This window comes from Hyperolius riggenbachi, chromosome 5, assembly GCF_040937935.1.
Source record: "Hyperolius riggenbachi isolate aHypRig1 chromosome 5, aHypRig1.pri, whole genome shotgun sequence".
Lineage (NCBI taxonomy): Eukaryota > Metazoa > Chordata > Amphibia > Anura > Hyperoliidae > Hyperolius > Hyperolius riggenbachi.
In genome coordinates, this window is record NC_090650.1 from 314893822 (window position 1) to 314918216 (window position 24395).

The 24395-nt window shown below is 43.3% G+C and overlaps 1 protein-coding gene across 5 annotated transcripts in view; it reads left to right on the plus strand.

The window, feature by feature from the left end:
* The window catches only part of DLGAP1 (DLG associated protein 1), a 780880-nt gene that overhangs the window by 662033 nt on the left and 94452 nt on the right, over positions 1-24395 (plus strand). For all 5 annotated transcript variants that reach the window (XM_068237216.1, XM_068237213.1, XM_068237215.1 and 2 more), the window contains 2 exons: positions 12038-12402; positions 21803-21894. In XM_068237216.1, coding sequence (XP_068093317.1) covers positions 12038-12402; positions 21803-21894 — 457 coding nt within the window. The remainder of the gene's footprint in view (positions 1-12037; positions 12403-21802; positions 21895-24395) is intronic.

Below are 24395 nucleotides of genomic sequence, written 5' to 3' on the forward strand. Positions count from 1 at the left end.
CTAAATGTGTTTTAATGGGAAAATAGGAAAGAATGTGGGAAAAAAAATTATTTTTCAGTTTTCGGCCTTTATAGTTTTTAAATAATGCATGCTACTGTAATTAAAACCCATGAAATTTATTTGCCCATTTGTCCCGGTTATAAAATCATTTAAATTATGTCCCTATCACAATGTTTGGCGCCAATATTTTATTTGGAAATAAAGGTGCATTTTTTTCAGTTTTGCGTCCATCCTTAATTACAAGCCCATAGTTTATAAAGTAACTGGGTTATACCCTCTTGACATAAATATTTAAAAAGTTCAGTCCCTAAGGTAACTATTTATGTATTTTTTTATTGTATTTTTTTTTTTTTAATTACAAAAAAAAAAAATTGGGGAGTGTGGGAGGTAATGAGTTAATTTTTAATGTATAGCTAATGTATTTGTATATGAAAAATGCTTTAGGGTGTAGTTTTACTATTTGGCCACAAGACGGCCACAGTGAGTTTTTGTTTATGCGACCTGCAAGCATACAGAAAGTACGCTTGCAGGAAGTTCAGGGAGGCTGGGCAACGTTTTTTTTTTCACAATGATCGCGCTGCTTCTCGTAGAAGCAGCTGATCATTGCGGGGGGCTTAGATCAACGAACGGGAAATGTTTTTTCCGTTCATTGATCTCCGGGCGAGCGGGTGGCGGCGTGCACAAGCACGGGGGCGTGCGGACGAGCGAGCGGGAGCGGTGTCAGGTACGGATTTCTCCGTCCCTTGGTGGTAACAGGGTGGAAAAAGGGACGGAGAAATCCGTACAGCTGGGGGTAAAGTGGTTAAGTTTTAACAGTTTTAAGCATAAAATAAAACTGTGGAATGTCTTAAAGTCATTTTAGGGGAAGGAAGATAGCTTCAATCATTTATTTCATTAGTTTATTTTCGCCTCAGGTGTCCTTTATCTTTATTACACTGTGCAAACAAGATCTATCTGGTACTTAGTAAGCTTGTCAGTCAAACCACCAGGTGAAGCTATATAGAAATATTGCATCTTCATTAGTGATATTTAACAATTTTCTGATTAAAAAAAAGTTTTTAAAAATCTTTCTTTAACACTAAACCTAATTAATAAAACAATAAGAAACCAATTACTATGAGCTAAGTATATTGTTTTATGAAGTTATTGCAGAAAGATCTCAGACGAATCTTACAATCTGCATAGCAGCCTGTTGTTTCTGGCGCTGTACTTTTGTGCTGCATACTTTGAAGCTCAGTCCGTTCTTCAGGTTTAATCACCCAAGAAGGCTGAATGCATCCCACCAATATTCATCTAAGAATGAGTCTTTTGAAGTCACCGTGACGACTTCTCTGACTCCCACAGAGGCACTGAGAAACCACCGGACTTATTCATCCAGACAGCCTGGATTCCTCCTGTTAATATTTGATAGCGAACGTTCACTATAATGAAGGAAAGAGAATAAGCAAAAGTTAAATTTGGGGCCTAGAAATGTTGCATTGAGCTGAGCCTTTGAAAGTCCAGCCTGAAAGATTATAATTTAAAGAGCGTAGCGCACACTCTGCTCAGTGTGCTGTGAAGAAATATCCCTCCTGTTCTCGACTATTCATGCTGTATTTATTTGAAAGGGGATTAAGTCCTAGGGTGCCCTGACAGGAAACATCATGTGATTAAGGAGAGGGCTCACTCACAGCTTAGATGGACTGGAAGCCGAGGGAGGAAATGAATTCTGCTCCACTTAATGCATTTTGGGTGAGTTATAAGCGTAGGGTCACTACATTCCACCCTAAGATCCCAGGACTTTTCCGACTTGGCAATAAATAATTGCTTTATAAATTATAATATGTGGAATGCTGCATGTAGCTCACAATGCTTAATTAATAATTATGACTAAAGAGAGAAAAAAAACATTAACTTGTCTCCGTTTTAATGCACAACTGTATTACTTGTATCCTTACGTTCTGTAAGGCTGTTCATTGCTGAGGTGTGGCTAGCATGTTTTGCACAGTGTTACTGAACTACTAGAAGCCTTTAAAAGCAACACAAATCTTTGTAGAAGATCTTCTGTATGCTGCAGGGAAGGGTCTGTTTTTGTATGAAGGCCTGTAATGGATTGCGGAGACACCGCCGCGCGGTCTGGCAGCGGGGCGGCTGTCTCCGCGTTCAGACCGGCGGTTTCCGCACAGCAGCATGCGTCTGGTTTGTCTGAGCCTAGTAGTGCACACTGATGGAGAGCTACGCGCGCGCTAGGAGGCAGGACCTTTATGCCAATAGGAGAGGGATCAGCTGATCAGGACGATCAGCTGATCCCAGCGCAGTGGGTGATTGGCTGAGTGGGACTGGGCGACGCTGAGGAGCGCTGCACTATATATACTCCTTGCCTGTCAGTTGCTGGTTGTCTGCCGTTGCGAATACTAATGTGTGAGCACTCAGACCAGTCAGATCCCACAGTGTGTTAGAACCATAAGAACCTGGGAATTCACACTTAGCCAGATTACGTTTGTGTTACCTTAGACCAGTTCCAGGGTGTTGTGACCATGGACCTCACACCCATGCTTAGGGATACTGTGTCATTGATGTGTTATACTTTAGACCAGTTCCAGGGTGTTGTGACCACGGACCTCACACCCAAGCTTAGGGATACTGTGTCATTGCTGTGTTATACTTTAGACCAGTTCCAGGGTGTTGTGACCAAGGACCACACACTCAAGTTTAGGGATACTGTGTCTTTGCTGTGTTATACTCTAGACTAGTTGCAGGGTGTCGAGACCAAGGAACTCACACCCCAGTCTAGGACTTTGTTATACTTATATGTTATGACCATTCGCTCTGTCGACCTTCCTCTTGCTTTCTGATTCGGTACCTCTGCATATCTGCCTACCTGTTGCCAGACCCTGCCTGTACCCGGTTATCGAATCAGTCTCACACTCTCTGTACCTGATCTGCTCGTGTGTTACCGACCTGGCCTGCCCGACCACCCAAGCTGTCACTCACCCTGAGTGCTCAGTCTAACTGTACTAGCAGTAACACCATTCCACCAGGTGTTGGCTGTAGTATAATCTGATTCCCAGTATAGCAGGGAATCATTGGCTCCCAGGTTATCTCTATCCCCTCTCCTAGGAGATAGTTCCCACACTAAGGCCACCTGCTCCTCAGGTGGTCCATACTCATAATTGCTGCGTCTCCCGCCCCACGAGAGATAGCCTACTGTTGCACTAATTCACTTACTCATTACTAGGTGTCCAGAGGTTAGTCATACTTGTATTATTGGTGATTCTGCAGATCATCAATAATCAGGTATACATCTGTATTATTGGTGATACTGCAGATCACCAATAATCAGATTCTCTCTGTGTGCTGACACTGATCGTTACAAGGCCATGTTGTGTTTTTCTGTTCATATCTTAAAGTGTACACGAGGTGAAAGTAAACTGATGAGATAAACAATTATATTTATCCTCCTACTCCTTAAATGACTTTTTAAAGTATCCCAGGGTTTTGTTTTATATTTAAACATTTACAAAGTAAGTAGAATCTTTTACACTCTCTATTCAGTGGTAGCCTATTAAGTGTCCCAGTGTTAGAAAATGGTCAATAGTTCATGTATTTTATTTCTCCCCGCCCTCAGAAGTTGTGTTCTTCCAGGAAAACTTTTCTGGCTGCACTTTGCTTATCAGTGATGTTTACTATATTGCCTACAAGCTACAGACAAGACAGAAGCTGTCACTTTGATGCCTAGAAATTAACTCAGGCAGCAAAATAAAACAAGCAAAACAGCCTGGTTATGAATATGTTTTGCACTGTACATACTTCTATTTATCTCATCATGTCACATATTGCCTCCGGTACATTTTAAGCTTTAAATGCCAATACAGTTTCAATATTTTTTAAAATCTGATTTCCACAGCGCTTTACAGAGTAAATAGCCATGTCACTAACTTTCCGTCATAATGGCTCACAATCTAATCCCTACCATAGTCATATGTTAATTAACTTATCTGTATGTTTTTGGGGAAAATATATAGTGGAGGGGGGGTGTATTCATACGGCATGCTGCATTTTTTCGCATCACACATCCGAATTCTTATAGCATTGCACGGCTAAAGGGATTCAGTCACGTCTTGCAGCTCAGTCCTGGCATCGTATTTTGCAGGATGCATGCCGACACTGTGGGGAACCGAGCCCTAAAAGTATTCAAACGATATACTTAATATTTCCAATCAATATGGGTTATTTTTTATAACTTTGAGTTGCTCTATGTAGGTAAAATTTTCTTTCAGTTTAAAAAAAAGAAAGTAAAATTGGTCATTTTCTAGTCCAACGGACCGATAGAAATTCTCTCTTTTTGTATTGACGTTCTTTTGAAACTTTAAAATGCTCATCCAGGAATGTTATTAAAGGTGCTGTAACAGTAAAAAAAACAATGAAAAATTTACTTTGCAATTATTTATTTAAAAAAACAGACATAACCAACTTTGAAGTTCTTGCAAGGAACTACTGTATAGGAACTACTGTATATAGTGATTACTATTATTATTTATTGTATTTATCAAGCGCCAGTATATTACCTAGCCCTTGACAATGAGTAGGGATGCATGCAGTGTTAACAAGGGGTGTCAGACACACAGAGGCAGCACAAGGTTATACAATATAGCACAAGCTTATACACGCAAACAGGGTATAAGATACATGATGATGCGATTTTAGAGAGACAATTTCACCAAAGAACCAATTTCTCATAATGCATATCAAATTTTATTCTTCTCAAAATTGCACAACGTCCCAAATACACAACCCCCTCCCCCCTAAAAACAAGCCAATATGGGTTGGAGCGCTCCCCATACACACCACACACACACAACCAATCTCGTGGTCAGCGGATTGGTGAGTCTATTAATGCAGCAGTTGTAACTTGAATATATGAAATATCTCCCTATCAAATGGTGGTGCTTACTACATCCGCCTCAATGGGAGCTACGTTTCTTCATATATGTTACACAGAGTTCCATGGACTGATAAACATTCCACTAGAAGGTAGAGGCTTTTTAGGCCCAAAACCCGTTGGCATGTACCCGTGTGGTAAGTGTACCTATTGCAAGCTAGTCGATAAAACCAAGGTCTTTGAAAACGCATCTGGTGATAAACAGTATGATATAGGAACGTTGATTAATTGCAATACGGTGGGAGCCATATTGGCTTGTTTTTAGGGAGGAGGGGGTTGTGTATTTGGGACGTTGTGCAATTTTGAGAAGAATAAAATTTGATATGCATTATGAGAAATTGGTTCTTTGGTGAATTTGCTCAAGTTTTATAGTAATCAGTTTCTCCTCCACTTGGAGTAAATGCACAATTCAAATAACCTGTTCACCAGATTTGCGATTTTGATTTTAGAGAGACCAAGCAATTCAAGTGTCCAGATGATAAGTCACTAGTAGTGGGGGAATCTATTGAAGTCAGTGGACACCTGAACACACTTTAGCTTTGTAACTGAAACAATTATAACTATTATTTCGGCTGAGGAAAATTTAAAGTGCATACATAGCTTAAAGAGGAACTCCAGTGAAAATAATGTAATAAAAAAAGTGCTTCATTTTTACAATAATTATGTATAAATGATTTAGTCAGTGTTTGCCCATTGTAAAATATTTTAAATCCCTGATTTACATTCTGACATTTATTACATGGTGACATTTTTGAAAACTGTAGGTGGCTATGAGCGCTCCTCAATTAGAACTAAGTATATCTCAATTAGAACTATGTATATCACAAATACAGAAAATTTAGATAAATGAACATAAATGTCCCTCCGTATCTATGGATCGCCACACAGTGGGGGGTAAACACCCTATTTGCATATATAGTAGTTATCTGTGCAGGCGCTCAACATCAAGTCCCAACAATAGTGACAGTTCCAGTATTTCAAATCAATAGCAACAGTTCCAATTTCTGATAAACTTCATAGGTTAATGGTGACAATTCAAATAGCTGATAATCTTCATATACTCCACTCAAACAGACAGACCCACACTGGGTACTCTCACCGGATTTGTAGGCTGATTATGTTACAGATCAGCTAAAACGCGTATTTTTGATGATATCCCATCGGTCTTCAGTTGAGATTTTATCTAGAACTCAAACAGGGATACAAGGACATAGCGTAATCCAGTATACACTATAACAAGTGACAAGTGTAGCACTTCCACCCATACAGTGCCAGAGGCCTCTGATGAGTCACAGATGACGAAACTAGTAAGGCGGAGCTTCCGTACGAGTGTACTGTAAATACTGGAACTGTCACTATTGTTGGGACTTGATGTTGAGCGCCTGCACAGATAACTACTATATATGGTGACATTTTTACTGTTGGCAGGTGATGTAGCTGCTGCATGTTTTTGGCAGTTGTAAACAGCTATTTCCCACAATGCAGCAAGGTTCACAGACAGAACTACTGCCAAAGTACATACTTTTCTTGTTTCTTGTGGGAGGAGTTTCACCACAATATCAGCCATACAGCACCCCCTGGTGGTCGATCTGTGAAAAGGAATAGATTTCTCATGTAAAAGGGGGTATCAGCTACTGATTGGGATAAAGTTCAATTCTTGGTCGGAGTTTCTCTTTAAAGGAAACTTAAAGGACTACTGTAGGGGGAAAAAAGAGTTGAACTTGCCCAGGGCTTCTAATGGTCCCCTGTAGACGTCCTGTGCCCACGCAACTACTCACCAATGCTCCAGTCCCGCCTCTGGTTCACTTCTGGGCTTTCTGACTTTAAAGAGAACCAGAGGTGTGTTTAAAGAATGTTATCTGCATACAGAGGCTGGATCTGCCTATACAGCCCAGCCTCTGTTGCTATCCCAAACCCCACTAAGGTTCCCCTGCACTCTGCAATCCCTCATAAATCACAGCCGTGCTGTGAGGCTGTGTTTACATCTGTAGTGTCAGTCTCAGCTGCTCCCCCACCTCCTGCATAGCTCCGGTCCCTGCCCCCGTCCCTTCCCTCCAATCAGCAGGGAGGGAAGGGATGCGGGCGGGGACTGGAGTTCTGCAGGAGGCGGGGAGAGCAGCAGACTGACACTATAGAGATAAACACAGCCAGCTCTGACAAGCTGTTTGTCAGCAGCGTGGCTGTGATTTATGAGGGATTGCAGAGTGCAGGGGGACCTTAGGGGGGTTTGGGATAGCAACAGAGGCTGGACTGTATAGGCAGATCCAGCCTCTGTATGCAGATAATATTCTTCAAACCCACCTCGGGTTCTCTTTAAAGTCAGAAAACCACTGCGCCATATTCTTGCTCCCGTTGATGTCACCAGGAGCATACTGCGCAGGCTCAGACCGTACTGGGCGCAATACACTCCTGATGGCGTCAGCAGGAGCGAGGAAACAGCCACGCAGGCACAGTGGTTTTCTGACTTTAAAGTCGGAAATTCCAGAAGTGAACCGGAGGTGGGCCCGGGACCAGAGCATCAGTGAGTGGCTGCGCGGGCACAGGAGGTCTGTGGGGGACCATTGGAAGCCCCTGGGTAAGTTCAATTTTTTTTCCCCTACCCCCTACAGTAGTCCTTTAGGGTGCGTACAAGCGTTCAACTTTACGCCAACCTTACGTCTGATTGTCGTTTAAACTGGTTGTTTAAACGACTTGAAGTGCAAACAACAAGTCGTTCAGACGTCATGTACACACCGACCAACAAATTAGCTGATATCCTAATTTAATTAATTTACATGTCATTTAACCAACTTGATAATGGGCAATGGACTGGATAGAACAATGGACTAGATTAAATGACTGATCAAATGACTTATTTGAACGTCTATTAGTTGGACAAACGACTAAAAGTTGTCAACATTTGGTCCAACGGATCCGCTGAGTGGATCAGACAGCCCCCTGTAGCCATTCTGGTCCCTCACCATCATTCCACACTGCTCCCTTCAGCTGCTGTGCTCCTCTGAAAGCTGCATGCACCGCCCCGGTCCACGCATTTCCAGATCGAGCTTGCGCAGTTCGTAAAAACTGGCACTACGCAGTAGCCCATGACTGGCCTGCTTGGCCAGCTTTCAGAGGAGCATGGTGGCTTAATAGAACAGAGCGGAACAAAGACAAGGAACCAGAATGACTACATATACCACACACATACATACACCACACACATACACACACCACACACATACACACACCACACACATATACACACATACACACACATACACACATACACACACATACACACATACACACACATACACACACATACACACACCACACACATACACACAAACACACATACACACAAACACACAAACACACATACACACACACACACACACATACACACATACACACACATACACACACCACCCACATACACACACCACCCACATACACACACATACACACATACACACACATACACACACCACACACATGCACACACATGCACACACATGCACACACATACACACACGTACACACACGTACACACACACACACACACACACACACACACACACACACACACACACACACATACACACACACACACCACACACATACACACACACACACCACACACATACACACACCACACACATACACACATATACACACCACACACTGATCAGTTTTATATGCAGTTTTTTTGTAATCTCTTTATATGTTCTGTTTCTATGATAGGAATTTACTACAGGTTCACCTTAAAAGGAACCCGAGATGTGAGACCTATGGAGGCTGCCATATTTATTTCCTTTTAAATAATGCCAGTTGTCTGGTAGTCCTGCTGATCTTTCTGGTCAGTAGGGTCTAAATCACCCTCTTGAAGCAAGCCTGCAGCTAATCTTGTCAAATTTGTCATAGACATCTGATCTGCATACTTCTTCAGGGTCTGTGGCTTAAAGGATACCCAAAGTGACATGTGACATGATGAGATAGACATGTGTATGTACCGTGCCAAGTACACAAATAACTTATGCCGTGTTCCTTTTTTTCTTACTCTGTCTGAAAGAGTTAAATATCAGGTATGTAAGTGGCTGACTCAGTCCTGACTCAGACAGGAAGTGACTACAGTGTGACCCTCACTGATAAGAAATTCCCCTTGTTATCTCTTTCCTGCTCTCAGAAGCCATTTTCTGCTAGGAAAAGTGTTTTATAGTTGGAATTTCTTATGAGTGAGGGTCACTTCCTGTCTGAGTCAGGACTGAGTCAGCCACTTGCATACCTGATATTTAACTTTCAGGCAGAGAAAGAAAAAAAGGGGCACAGCATAGATATTAGTGTGCTTGGCACTGTACATACACATGTCTATCTCATCATGTCACATGTCACTTCGGGTATCCTTTAAAGTATAGGAGGCAGAGGATTATCAGGACAGCCAAGCACTGTGCATTATTTAAAAGGAAACAACCATGTCAGCCTCCATATCCTTCTCCCCTCGGGTTCCCTGTAAGCGGAAGGTGGCGTTGGTGCAAAGTGCTGGTGTTATTATTTATGTCTCATGAACATCAGAGACTACATTATCCAGGATGAAAATCCCCGGCTAGTTCTATGTGCATGAGCTGCAGATCACAATGTCTCTGGAAGACACTTGGCATGCAGAGGCTTGTGAACATAGTTCTCTTTTGTTCTCTGTATGAACCATGTAGATGTTTATTTAAATTTGGCTTCTACTTCGCTGGAATATTGGATATTTTACCGGTGTTGTTGAATTAATAGCAGGCCCCTCTGGCAGCAAGTTTTTGACTACAAAGACAAAATGTGAGCAAACACACATCCATTCAGAATTTCTTTTAAAGGAGATATTCCATTCAAGAGGCCTGAAAGGCACCTTGTGCCTTTTATGATATGTGAGTCATTTTTAAATGGAAGTCTGCAGTGACAGCATGTCTGTGCCTGATATGATGCATCATCACTGTGTGTGTTTATACATTGGTGAACCTTTTGACTGGTAAACACAATGCAATGCTTTGATTTCTTACACTAATTCAACGTATGGATACATATAACTTTAGAGTCACCTGTGTTCAAAATACACACTGTCATTTTGCATTTTTAATGCAAAGAAGTGTCAGGCATGCTTTTTATAAAGATAAGGAGCACAAGCCCCTCCCACTCATGGGGCTGACTCAGTCTCCGCCCACCAGTCACAGAATAATTTTAGTAATTTTTAATATAGCAGCATTCCTTCATTTGGCACTTACATTACTTACACTTTTAACCAGTTATGCACAATATATTGCCCCCTGTTACTTAATTCTGTCTCCACAATATTATCTCCTACTGCCCGCTTTCTACAGATTTTGCAGAACATCATCATACAACTATCTTTTTCATAACTTTGCATTGCAAAGCTCTGCATATTGAAAGTGGAGCAATGTAAATTGCAAAGTACATTTGGCAGCACGGTGGCGTAGTGGTTAGCACTCTCACCTTGCAGCGCTGGGTCCCTGGTTCGAATACCAGCCAGGTCACTATCTGCACAGAGTTTGTATGTTCTCCCTCATCTCAATAAGTTAACTGGCTTCCCCCAAAATTGGCCCTAGACTACGATACATACACTACACATGATACATACATAGCAGAGGCCTAACTAAGGAGCTTGGGGTCTTAGTACAAGTCTTACATGGAGCCTCAGGCACTCTATCAATATGGATCCCCAAAACCTATCAAAGACAGCTGCAGTGTTAGAGATCTGTATTTAGAGTAGGCAAATGGTTTAACCTCCCTGGCGTTCTATTAAGACCGCCAGGGCGGCTTCGGGAGGGTTTTTTTTTAAATAAAAAAAAACTATTACATGCAGCCAACTGAAAGTTGGCTGCATGAAAGCCCACTAGAGGGCGCTCCCAATGTGTACTTCTGATCGCCTCCGGCGATCAGAAGTAACAAGGAAGGCCGCAATGAGCGGCCTTCCTTGTTTCGCTTTCCTCGTCACCATGGCGACGAGCGGAGTGGCGTCATGGATGTCAGCCGACGTCCTGACGTCAGCCGCCTCCGATCCAGCCCTTAGCGCTGGCCACTGGGCTCGGGCGGCTGGGGGGACCCTCTTTCGCCGCTACACGCGGCGGATCGCCGCGCTGCGGTGGGAATCAGGTAGCACACGCAGCTGGCAAAGTGCCAGCTGCGTGTGCACCTTTTTACTTGAACAAAATCGGCCCAGCAGGGCCTGAGCGGCACCCTCCGGCGGTAATGAACGAGCTGAGCTCGTCCAGACCGCTAAGGAGGTTAAGGATTACCGCTATGCAATACACATACAAAGATGTTCATTACCAGATAGCACCAATGAAAAGCTAATAAGATGGATGAAGGGGGGCCCCTAGTGTACCCCTGTGGTCCAGGGGGCCTGGTGCAGTAGCGACCTCTGCATCTAAATCAAATTCGAACACCAACACTACTGGTCAGCTCTGGTTACCAGGATATGAGATTGAATCTGTGCATCTCAGTTGTCAGTGAAGTGAGGGACGTTTTCCCCTCCCTGCTTTGTTGAGAGAGTAAAAATAAAGTCCAGGGATCCCTTTCCTCAGTGTAACTATGCCAAAAATAGTATAAACAAACTGTATTATAAATAACATGCATATGTAACGTATACTTGTTCAACAGGTTACTAAAAATAAAAAATACAAAAAAAATGTATTTTATCACTGTCACACAGGTGTATATCACCCCCCCCCCTTTTCCCAAATCAACTACTTAATTACACCCCCATGTCAGCATCTGGTAAGTGACCCATACACACCGTACCCCCAAACCTACTCCTACACCCATACTACTGTTACTGAGAATCTATTCTTACATGCTATAAAGCAATTTTCAAACACGGGTAAATTGGAGCAGCTACATTTGTCTGCTTTGTTTTCAGCATGTGTGAGTCAGCACAATAACACTTAAGCATGTCCTGAATTCACCTTTGTCCTATAAAATTCTCATCCATAAGAACTCGTAAGAACTATCTGTGCTGAATGGAAACGTCATTGGTGGAACACCATGCACTGCATACAATTATGATATTTTGTGTTGCTAGCATTTGTTTGATGTTATGTGCCTGAAAAATTGAATAGTGTTCTTCTTTCTTTTCAGTATCTTCATGTATTACCACATATAAAAAGACACCTCCTCCAGTGCCACCCAGGACAACCACAAAGCCATTCATCTCCATCACTGCTCAGAGTAGTACAGAATCTGCCCAAGATGCCTATATGGATGGACATGGACAAAGGGGGGATATGATTAGTCAGTCAGGGCTCAGTAATTCCACAGAGAGCCTGGACAGTATGAAAGCTCTTACTGCCGCCATTGAAGCTGCTAATGCTCAAATCCACGGCCCAGCCAGCCAGCACATGGACAACACCATGACAGTGAACTCCACGTCTACCGTTTCCACCATCACCGCGGATGACAGGAAAAAGAATCTGTTCAGGAAAAACCTTTCCATTGGAATACAGGTAACCAAAGCATGAATTATGTCAAATGTTAACTTTGCTCTTTGATAAAATGTGGTATATCTGTTTAAGAAAACACACAGAATCCTTGCTCCTCACCTCAAGTTAGGACATTTAAACAAGTAAAAAGGGAGGTGCTTAAAGGGGCATGACCAACAAAATCAGTTAACCCTTTGCACACTCACATGCAAATGCTTTAACCCAAATCAATCAACTAGGAACCACTGCTATCTCTACAGCTGTGTTACAATCCAGGGTCTTAGTTACATAGTGCATAATGCACAAATGCATGCATTCTTTGCATCAAACCTATGTAAAAATTAGGAGCACGTAATCCTACCATCCTCTTTGGACAAATAATGCATCAAACTAATCCCACAAGAGAGCTAACAAAATACATCCATATGTACCAAGCACACACCAGTATAAGCTGTGTGTATGCTGACAATGGTCACAGACAGGGAAAAGAGGGGAAGCACTGAATTAAACCTACAAGGATAAATTACAAGAAAAAACACAGAATTCTTGCTCCTCACCTCAAGTTAGGACATTTAAAGGACAACTCAAGTAAGAGGGATTAGAGGCTGCCATATTTATTTCCTTTTAAGCAATACCAGTTGCCTGGCTGCCCTGCTGATCCTCTGCCTCTAATACTTTAGCCACAGATCAGGTGTTTATGACATTATTTCCAGATCTGACAAGATTAGCTTGTTTCTGGTGTTATTCAGACTCTTCGCCAGCCAGATCAGCAGTACTGCCAGGCAACTTGTATTGTTTAAAGAGAAATAAGGCAGCCTCCATGTTCCTCTCACTACAGTTGTACTTTAAATAAGCAATAAGGGCAGTTAAACATCCTATATTATGAGGTGTTGCAGAATATAGCGTAACTCACTCCGTTTATCAGTGCTTGGCTAATTACTGATGCCAAACAGAAAAGTGTCAGTGTCTGTCTACTTCTCACTTTATTTCTGACATTTATACAACTGATCAATTGCTGTAGCTATCATGTTTTACTACAGTAGTTGGTAAATGACAACAATATAACAACTCGCTGATAGGCGGATAATTATAAAGGTGACTAAAAGAGTAGAAAATGTAAACAAAGGGAAAGGAATTGTTTCTTGTTTACCATAATATTCAATAGCTGTGTTTTTCTTCATGAAGTGACTAAATGTTTGGTAACGAGAGCTATAAAGGCCACATACTTCTCTGGAGAGGCCACATTGATTGTTAATACCTGCTCATGCGTTTCTTACATGATTGAGAACCTTTCTTCTTTTCCATTTTCAACAACACTAAATAAATTTACCAGACAAGCTTTCCGGGTTGTGCACACTGATCAGTCATAAGTCACATGTATTAGTAAATATTATTATGGGATAAACCATACACAAAGCAATAAGCCTTCTCCTTTATAAATAGTGTTGTACAGGTCCTGGGTAAACAAACATCTGAGAATGGCCACATGCAAGAATGAAGCAAACGGAAATGCAACTATCTAACACAAGAATGGCAAGTCTAGAGGCCCGTACTCACGGGCTGCAAAACTCGCCTGTCGCCAGCACACGTGAGCGTGTGGGCGACAGGCCGGCGACAGCTCCTCACCAGGTCCCTCCGCGTACACATGCGGAAGAGGGACCAGCGGCAAGGCGGAAGCTGTCGCTGACGTTCCTCCTCCCCCCGCCGGAAGCTCACCGGAAGGTCTGTGAACCTCAATGGAGGTTGCTGTCGCTAGTCCGCGTACTCACGCGGACTAGCGACAGTTGCGGCGGGGGGGCAGCGGCGACTGTCGCCATGCGATTGAAAGTTTCAATCGCATGGCGACATAGCGACGGGCGACAGTTCGGGGGCGCGCGCGCATGCGACGGCCCATACTCACGGGCGACCTGTCGCCGCAACACGCGCACGCCGCGTGTTGAGGCGACAAAAGTCCCTCGTGAGTATGGGCCATTAGCCACTTAGGGTACCTTGACAAGTGTTTGGGGGTAACTCAGTGGCTGATTCCTATCATTGACCCACCACCTTGGTTTCACCTTAATTTACATTTACAGAATCAGCAGCAGAAACATGCAGGGCTTACTGGGGACTATTCCTAAATCATGATGTCAATGGATTCTCACCAAGCAGCTATAGGAAAAGGCTATAGTTAATTTAACATCAGTATCCCCAGCAGCAGGCTCTGGCCACAATTTTCATTGAGCCCTTAGGGCCCGTTTCCACTAGCGCGAATTCGCATGCAGACAACGCATGCGGATTCGCATAGGCAATACAAGTGGATGGGACTGTTTCCACTTGTCAGTTTTCATTTGCGTTTTTATGTGCAGGATTTTTCTGCACGGTAGACCCTGCAGAATTCGCCTGCGTGTGGAATGCAGGCGAATCGCAGGCAATGTATTTAATAGGGAAATCGCATGCGTTTTTTGCATGCGTTTTTTCCCGCGATTTCGCGTGCGATTTCGCATTGAAAGTAATGTAAATTGACACAGGCAGTGACATGGTTAAAATCGCATATACCCTGCCTATGCGAAATCGCATGCGAAATCGCGGCAAAAAACGCATGCGGAATCGCATCCGCATGCGATTTTCTCAGCAGTGATATGCGGCGATTCCGCACCGCACTAGTGGAAACGGGCCCTTACAGTGATTGGTTTTAGTGTTTCAGTAAGTGTAGAATCCGCTAATCCACAAAGAAATCTGTTGCTACTAAAAAGCAGATTGTCTAGCCTGGAAATTATTTTTTATTCATATAGCCCCAACATCTTTGGTAGTGCTTTACATAGTACAAAACAAATAGTGGGGAACATAGATACATGAGACATTCAGAACTCTGTAAAATCACGACCGAAGCAATACAAGTACAAATACATACATAGTTGATGTGGGGTTTGAGGTATCCCCAATACTTGTGCATGTTGATATGACAAATTACAGCAGAATAAGAAACACTAGGAGGGTAGTGGGTTGGAAACATTAGGGAAGGAGACACAGGTTAGCGGATGTAGCAATGAGCCTCCAATGCTACCTATATCAGATTGTAGGCTAGTCTGTTGTCTGGTAGACCGCGGAGTAGGGTGTTCCAGGGATATGTTAATCAAAGTACTTGAGAACCTCTCTAGAAGAGGACTAAATATACATTGAATCTTGCTCATTTTTGCCAAATACAGTCTTCAGATTACTGGCCTAGGTGCTTACCCTGAAGTGCAAGTCCACCTTCTTCTACATGAGCAAATCAACTTAAAGTGTACCTGAGAGGATGAGTAAAACAGAAGAATTTATACTTACTTGGGGCTTCCTCTAGCCCAGGCATGGGAAAACTTGGCCCTCCAGCTGTTAAGGAACTACAAATCCCACAATGCATTTGCCTTTGAGTCATGACTGGCTGTCAGACTCCTGCAATGCATTGTGGGACTTGTAGTTCTTCAACAGCTGGAGGGCCAAGTTTGCCCATGCCTGCTCTAGCCCCATGTGCTCTGTGGGCTTCCTCGTTGTCCTCCCGGGTGGCTCAGTTCGTCTTCAATCTTCTTCACTAAGAAGGCTTCAGTCGCGCCTGCATGCACTGCACATCTCTAGAGTAAGTATATATTCTTCTGTTTTTCTCAGGTTTCCTTTAAGACCAAACTAAATAAGTACATTTGACTGTTGAGCCATCCTTACATTAGGGGAGGGTACTCTGTAGAAAAGGATGGCAAGGCACTACTTCCTCTTTGCAGAACACCCTTGTCCAATGTAATGGATAAGGGATTCATCCCCAACTCTGCTGCCCATGAGTAAGCTCTGGAGCAGAGGGAGCCTTTTGGTAGAAATTCTGTTGTAATTTTCAGTATGAATAGAGGAATGCAGCAGGCTGGGCACATCCGTCTAAAACGCCATTTATTTAAAAAAAAAAGTTTAAAAGCATATAGCGGTGTACAGCACAGATTGCAATGGAAGGGGGTGCACAAGCAGTACAAAGGTCGACAGCTGTTTTGCACCCTTAGTGGTGGTGCTTCATCAGGACAAGGAGCCCCCCATTTCGTCCCCTTAACCATTTACCGCCATCCTAACGTATTAAAACGTCATGCTTACCTCTATTAACAGCAACATGACGTTTTAATACGTCGCGCATTCCCGCCGCTGCTACCGCCGTGTGTCCGCCGCTACCGCCGCCATTACCGTCGGGATCCCGTGCTGGGCGATTGGGGAAGAGGACTGAACAGTCCTCTACCCAATCGCAGTGCCTGGAGTGAATGGACGTGACCGCGAACAGCGGCTACGTCCATTCACATAAACAGGAAATGTAACAGTTTAATAAAGTGTGCAAAAAAAAAAAAAAAAAAGTGAACACGTCCTATGAGTGTTCACCAGCGCCATCTTGTGGCCAAAAAGTATATTACACTTACAAAATACATACATTTTCAAGTATATACACATCATTAATAAAATTACAAATCAAATCAAATCAAATCAAAGATAGCTTTATTGGCATGACCAAGATTCATTACAGGTATTGCCAAAGCAAGGGGAAATAGGGGACATGGGAGGGGGTGGGGTAGGGGGACAATGGCTAAGCAGTCAGTGGACATTTTTAGGTTTACAGTTCTGTTATGCTCCTCTCAGTCTGTGGCATGCTGTGACATAGTGTGCAGCGATTGTCACTGTGGATTCCTCTTCTCCTAGTAGGATATATGTTTTTCTCTCATCTTCTAGTGTGAGAAAGTCTGGGAATAGTTCCGACAATTTCTTAAAGTAAGTGTCCCTGGTTGCAGTATATTTGGGGCAGTGCAGCAGGAAGTGGCTTTCATCCTCAAGGGTCTTCTGCTCACAGTGTTTGCATAGTCTCTCTTCCCTGGGTTTGTACGTCTGTCTGTGTCTCCCAGACTCTATTTCGAGGTTGTGAGCACTCAATCTGTAGACACTCAGGATTTTCCTCTCTTGAGAGTTTTGCAGCTTTTCCAGGTATGGGGCCATTTTATATTCTCTTTGTAGAGACTGGTATATGGCTAGCTTTTGTGACTGTTTTATTTCACTCCTCCATTTTTCCACATAGTTTTCTTTGCTCTTAGCTGTGGTGTGTTTTATCTGGACTTTTGTTATGACCTGTGGGTCGGGGGTTGGAGGGAGTATAGAGCTGACCACGACTTTCAGTGCACACGGCTTTTCTTTGTCTTCATTGTGCAGCATGGCTTTGTAGTGGGGTGAGTCGGGGCTGCTGCTCTGTAGGTGGGCCCAGAAGGACAACACTCTTTTCTGTACCTCAAGCAGTAATGGGAATCTCCCCAGCTCAGCTCGGCAGGCATTGTTTGAGGTACTCCGATGGACATGGAGAAGGTGTTTGCAGAACTCAAGGTGGAATATTTCTGTTGGGCTGGATTCCCATTTTGATTGGTCTGGGTAGGTGGTGGGGCCCCATACTTCACTTCCATACAGTAGGATTGGGGTGATGACACTGTCAAAAACCTTCAGCCAGACCTTTACTGGTGGTTTGAGGTGGTACAGTTCTTTCCTGATGGCATAGAACGTTCGGCATGCTTTGGCTTTTAGGGCCTCCATGGCTGACTTAAGGCTTCCTGATTGGTTGATTTCCAGACCAAGGTAGGTATATTTATCGGTTCTGCTGATTTCACAGTCATTGAGTATAAAGGATGGGCTCTGGGCTGACCTGTTTTTCCTCTGGAACACAATGGTTTTGGTTTTCTTTAGATTAATGGGGAGTGCCCATGTTGTGCTAAATTTCTCCAGGGTTTCTAGGCTGTCTTGTAGGCCTTCTTTAGTTGGTGATAGCAGTAAGAGGTCATCTGCATACAGTAAGAATTTCACTGTTGTGTCATGCAGGGTGAGTCCTGGTGCTGATGAAGCCTCTAGGGCTGAGGCTAATTTGTTGATGTATATGTTGAAAAGTGTTGGACTCAGGCTGCAACCCTGTCTTACCCCCCGACCCTGGAGGAAAAAAGGTGTTCTTTTCCCATTTACTTTCACACTGCACTTGTTCCCAGTGTATGAGCTCTTTATGACATCATATGTTTTCCCTCCTATTCCGCTCTCTAGGAGTCTCAGGAACAAACCTGGATGCCACACTGAGTCAAAAGCCTTTTTAAAGTCCACAAAGCAGGCAAATATTTTTCCCTTTCTTCGTCTGTGTACATGGTGCTTGATAAGGGTGTGCAGGGTGTAGATGTGGTCGGTGGTGCGATGGTTTGGCATAAAACCTGCTTGGCTCTTACTGATAACATTGTGCTGTGTGAGAAAGGTGAGGATTCTCTTATTCAGGATGCTGTTGAACAGTTTTCCCAGTGTGCTGCTCACACAGATGCCTCTGTAGTTGGCTGGGTCATAGCGATCTCCACTCTTGTAAATGGGAGTTATAAGTCCTTCATTCCAGACCTCAGGGAAGTAACCGGCGTACAGGACCAGGTTGAATAGTTTCCATATTGCAGCATGGATTTCTGTGGTGCCAGACCTGATCATTTCTGATAGGATTCCATCTGTGCCACTAGCTTTTTTGCCTTTCATGGATTGTATCTTCTCTTTTATTTCCTCCAGTGTGAAAGGTGTGTCAAGTGGGTTTTGAAAATCTTTCACCTTCTCCTCCAGGTTCTTTAATTTGCTGAATATTTGTTCTTGTTCTGGGCTGAGTTCTTTTATAGGAATGTCTCTGTATAGGTCTTTGAAGTATTGTAGCCAGACTTGGCCATTTTGGATATGCTGATTATTTTGTTTGGGTTTTTTGCCAATTTGTTTCCAGGTCTCCCAAAAGGAGTTGTCTTGCAGGGATTCTTCAAGCCGTTCGAGTCGATTTTGGATGTGATTTTGTTTTTTCTTTTTAATGGTCGCTTTATATTGACGTTGTGCGGCGTCATGTGCTGTCCTCAATTCCATGTTGTTTGGATGTCTGTGTTTTTTGTTTGATATGGCTCGTAGGTTGTTTCTTAGTGACTTGCATTCACTGTCGAACCATTTGTTTGAGTTTTTCTTTGATGGTCTCTTTTGGGCCGTCCTTCTTATGTTGGCCATTTCTGCAATGGTGTGTAATATCTGGTTGAAGTACTTTGCTGCTTGCTGCACACCTTGTTGATCAGGGTTGTAGGTATACGTTTGGTAGTCCAGAAGTAGCTGTATTGCTTCTGGTCTGTTGAGAGTCTCCTTGTACTTTATGGTTGATTCTCTGGACCATTTAAAAGTGGGTGGTAGGTTACACAGGCTTCCTGGATGTTGTTGTACAGAGGGTTTGCTTGAGGAATTGATGTATAGTAGGATTTGGTTGTGGTCTGACAGGTGTGATTGTGGGGTGACTATGAGAGCGCGGATGCTTGCAGGGTCCATGTCACTGATGGCATAGTCCACCACACTGCTACCTACATGGGAATTTAGTGTATATCTCCCTAGAGAGTCCCCCTTGGTTCGGCCGTTAAGGATGTGAAGTCCTAGACTTTTGCAGAGGTTCAGCAGTTGTTTCCCATACTTATTGACTGTGCTGTCATAGCTGTTTCTATCTTTCTGTGTGGTTTCAGGGTACTGGGTCTCAGGTCCAAATATATGGAAATTGCCTTCTGAGGTGAGGTAGTCTTTTTGTGTTCCTGTTCTGGCATTTAGGTCACCATAGATGAGTATTTTCCCCAAGGTTTGGAAGTGAGCAGCTTCCCTTTGTAGGACTTGGTAGCTCTCTGGATTAGAGTATGGTGATTCTGCTGGTGCAATATATGCTGCACAGAGGTAAATGTCAGTCTGAGAAGAGATGATGGGGCTGCTTAACTTTAACCAGATGTGGCTCTTTCCTCTCTTCACTGGTTTGATGTATTCTTGGAGCTCCTCCTTATACCAGATTATAATCCCTCCTGAGCAGCGGCCCTGCTTGATATGTTTGTGTTTCTGGGCTGCGACAGTGAATTCCCGATAACCAATGGGTACTGATGACTCGTCCTCTGTCTGGGTCCATGTCTCTAAGAGGATCTGTATGTCCACCTTTCTTAGTCTTTCTTCAAAGTCTGGGTCGTTTATTTTGGTTCCAAAAGCTGAAGCATTCAAGCCTTGAATATTCCAGCTGCTAATTATGAGGGGTTTCATATTGTGTTTGGTTTTGTTTACCTTGTAATGAGCTGTTTATAGGGCAGTCAGTTTTCCACAGTCCATCCTTCAGCATATTGTGTGTGGCAAGAAGCAGTTTCCTTAGTTCTTCTGCAATGTCAGTGCTCTGTGGTGTTATCTCAGTTGTAGGTCTTGTGGTGGCTGGGTTCCTCCTCTGTTGCCATCTCAGGGGATTCACATTTTGGTTTACAGAGTGATTTATGTTATGCCTTTTGGGGGTAGTCTGGCTTGGATCGGCTGGTGCTGCCGCTGTCTGCGGTCTGGGTGTCAGGGGCCTCTTAAGCACCAGGTCTTTAAACTCTTTTGCCAGCAGGCTCACTCCTCGCTTATTGAGGTATTTATTGTCATACAGATGCTGATCTGATATAGAGAAATGTTCTGCCAGTTGTAGGTTTGCTGATGGGCTGATTTTGGTAGTCAGCTGCTTATTTATATCCCGGATTGTCTGTGGAGAGATGTCCAACCCTCCCCCCCAAAAAAAACACTTGTAAAAAAAAAAATCAGCTTAAAAAAAATAAATAAATAGTTGCCTTAGGGACTCAGCTTTTTTTATTCTATATTTTATGGGGGAAAATTAATTTTAATTTATTACATAGGGGCTTGTAGTTATGGCCAGAACAAACAGAAAAATAACCACTTATATTTCAAAATAATATACTGTCGCCATACATTGTGGTAGGGACATAATCTAAACGGTTTAATTATCGGGACCACTGGGCAAATAAAACGTGTTTGTTTTATCCACAGGAGAATGTTTAATTTTAAAACTATAAAGGCTGAACACTGAGAAATAATGATTTTTTTTCTTTTTTTTCTGTTTTTCTCATTAAAATGCATTTAGAATAAAAAAATTCTTAGCAAAATGTACTATCCACAGAAAGCCTAATTGGTGGCGAAAAAAACGAGGTATAGATCATTTTCTTGTGATAAGTAGTAATAAAGTTATTAGGGAATAAAAGGGAGGAGCGCTGACAACTGAAAATTGCTCTGGTCCGTTAGGATAAAAACCCTTGGGGGTGAACTGGTTAAATAGTGTAAATGACTTACTGCAAATTAGGTCCAGGTCGGACGCCCAAGCCGTGCGCTCCCCTCTGTCGGCAACTTCCTGGACGCTGTGCGTTCCAATTGCCAGAAGCCGGAAGTTGTAATATCTACGGCCACCAATAGGCCGCCTGAAGGTAGAGTCTCACTGTTCTGTTCTGTTCTGTTCTGTACTGTTTCTGTTGTAATTTTCAGTTTTTCAGTCCTAAAGACATACCAACCTTACAAGTCATCCAGAAAAAAAAGCTGAATTTATAGACTGGCAGCTCAAATACAAATCTCACTATTCTATCTTTTGTAGGTGGATGGTGCTGAAGAAGCCGCTAGCGCAGAGCAGAGAGAAGCAGCCTACCGATACCAGTCAGTAGGAATTCAAGTAGAGGAAGAAAGAGCGTAAGTACACACTAGGAGGCTAACTGACTGGTGAGGGTTCTGTACTGCATGCTAATTAGCACAGGGTTGATATTTGACTCACTATCACTAAGGTGAGCTTGATCTCACAAGCAAATGAGTGCAATGTTACTTCTGCTGCAGCCTGCTGTGTTACCACAGAGCAGAAACTTTCCCAGATAGAGAACATGGTGTGCAGCTAATGTGGCATGTTCTGTACCAAGAAATATTTTTTCTATTTTTGAGATTAAAGTGGACAGGACAGAAGGAAAACATACAGAAATTCACCCTGTATGTATTTAGAAAGTTTAGCCTGTTTAATCCCCCCTCATTTGTGTCTAATCACAAGTTGTAATTCAATCTTTGCCCATGCCACATGACTGCCACAGCAGAGATGGCAGATAAGCCCATTTGAAAGCACAGGTGGTTGACAATATGTCTGCTTTCATGAATCTGGCAGTAGAAACTGTGCAGATTAGGATTTGTAACGGCTGTAACAAAATATGTTTTTTGTTTAAAAATTATTATGGTGTTGTGTATGTTTAGAGCAGAAAGGACTTCTGAGTTCGGGTCCGCTTTAAAATAAAAACAATGTGGCCCCACCATGCCATAACAACTTCTGTATTAACCACTTGAGGACTGCAGGGCTAAACCCCCCTAGTGACCAGGCCATTTTTAGCAAAATTGGCCACTGCAGCTTTAAGGCCAAGCTGCAGGGCCGCACAACTCAGCACACAAGTGATTCCCCCCCCCCCTTTTCTCCCCACCAACAGAGCTCTCTGTTGGTGGGGTCTGATCGCTCCCTCCATGTTTATTTATTTTTTTATAAATATTTGTGTTGTCACTTTTTAAAAAAAAAACCCTCTTCCTTTAAATCCCTTCCCCCCCTCGCTCCCTCCCTCCCCACAGCCGGCCAATTACGGCGAACGGCTGTCATAGGCTTCTGCCTATGAGAGCCAATCGCTCTCTTGTCCCCCATGGGGACAACCGTGTCACACGGCTGTCCCCAGTGCAGCGCTGCTGCTCATCGCAGCGCTGCACCTAGTCTCCCGAGCGGCAATAGCCGCTCGGAGACTGAAGGCGGGGCGGAGCTCCGCCCTCCGAGCATGAGATGCGCGCGCACCATGCGCGCGATCTCATGCAAATCAGAGCCCCAGGACTTTACGCCAATTGGCGTTAGGCGGTCCTGGGGCTGCCGCCGCGGCCACGCCTACTGACGTGACGCGGGCGGCAGAAGGTTAAAGAGGAGCTGTTAGGTATAAGGTCTCAGAGAAAATACACATATATCAGTAGCTAAAGATTGGCTGTACTTACATTACATATGCATTTCACTGTCCATGTTTGTACTTCACATAATTTTTATATAGTATTTGCAGAGAATGATGCTCCTGACAGCTCATGGCAGGTTCCATGTTTGTCTGTCTCCTATGAAGCCAAATGTGTAGTCATGTCCTGCCTGCTTCCTGATGATTCCACTCTCACAAACGCTGGTAATGAATAACACTACTGTGCAGTGAATATTAATTAGCCATGTGGCTAGGAACAATAGCGGACTCCTGCAGTGTACTCTGCCCGAGATTTATTAGTGCTGTGAGCTAGACTGTTACATGCTGTTGAAACTTGAGCCTCACTAGCAGCCAGGGGAGGGCCCCAGAATGGTTTGCAGTATCTGTTATTCGGCTTGCGTCCTCCTTAGGAGCCTGGGAATACGGAGCCTTGCTGTCAGCAAACATCTAAAGTAAGAGAGATTTTTAACTGCAGTATTGCCTTTTTGGCTTCCTTCTAAACTACAGGAGAATAGAGGTTTAAATTAGCTTTTGCAGCCTGACAGTTACTCTTTAAACAAAGAGAAACCTAATGAACATGCAAGTCCCCCTAGCTCTAGTTACCAGCATACTATGCATATCAGAAATGGGAGGGTGTCTTGAGTAGTAAATCCTCTTCTTTCTCACACAAGCACATTGCCCTGTGCTCTTTAGACACCCCCCTTGCTTGGTGATGTATTGTAAAAGAGAACAGATGCGCCAAAAGGATAAAATCAGTAATTAAAATATTTAAAATTGCTTTGGAGGAAGTGGTGGAGTTACCTCCTTCAAGCAGACACAACAAGCTGTGTTGCTTGTGTCTGCTTGAAGGAGGTCAGTCCACTGCTTCCTCCAAAGCAATTTTAAATATTGTAATTACTGATTTTATCCTTTTGGGGCCTCTGTTCTCTTTTACAATACGTCTAATATTCACCCCTGGTGGAGGGGGATACCCCTTTGTTTTCACGTCTACAGAGAGCGACTTCTTAATCCTGAGTGAGGACAGGACAATTTCCTCACCTGCTTATACAGTGGTTGCCTGGAGGTAACCCTGGTTTGTGAGTATTAGTTAATACTCTTTTCATTTGATCAATTGCCTTGACATACTACACTATATTGGGCTCTCAGTTCTTTCTTTACACATACCCTTGCTTGGTGAGGATATCCAGTAATGAAGGGGCAGGGATTTAGGGTACTTTC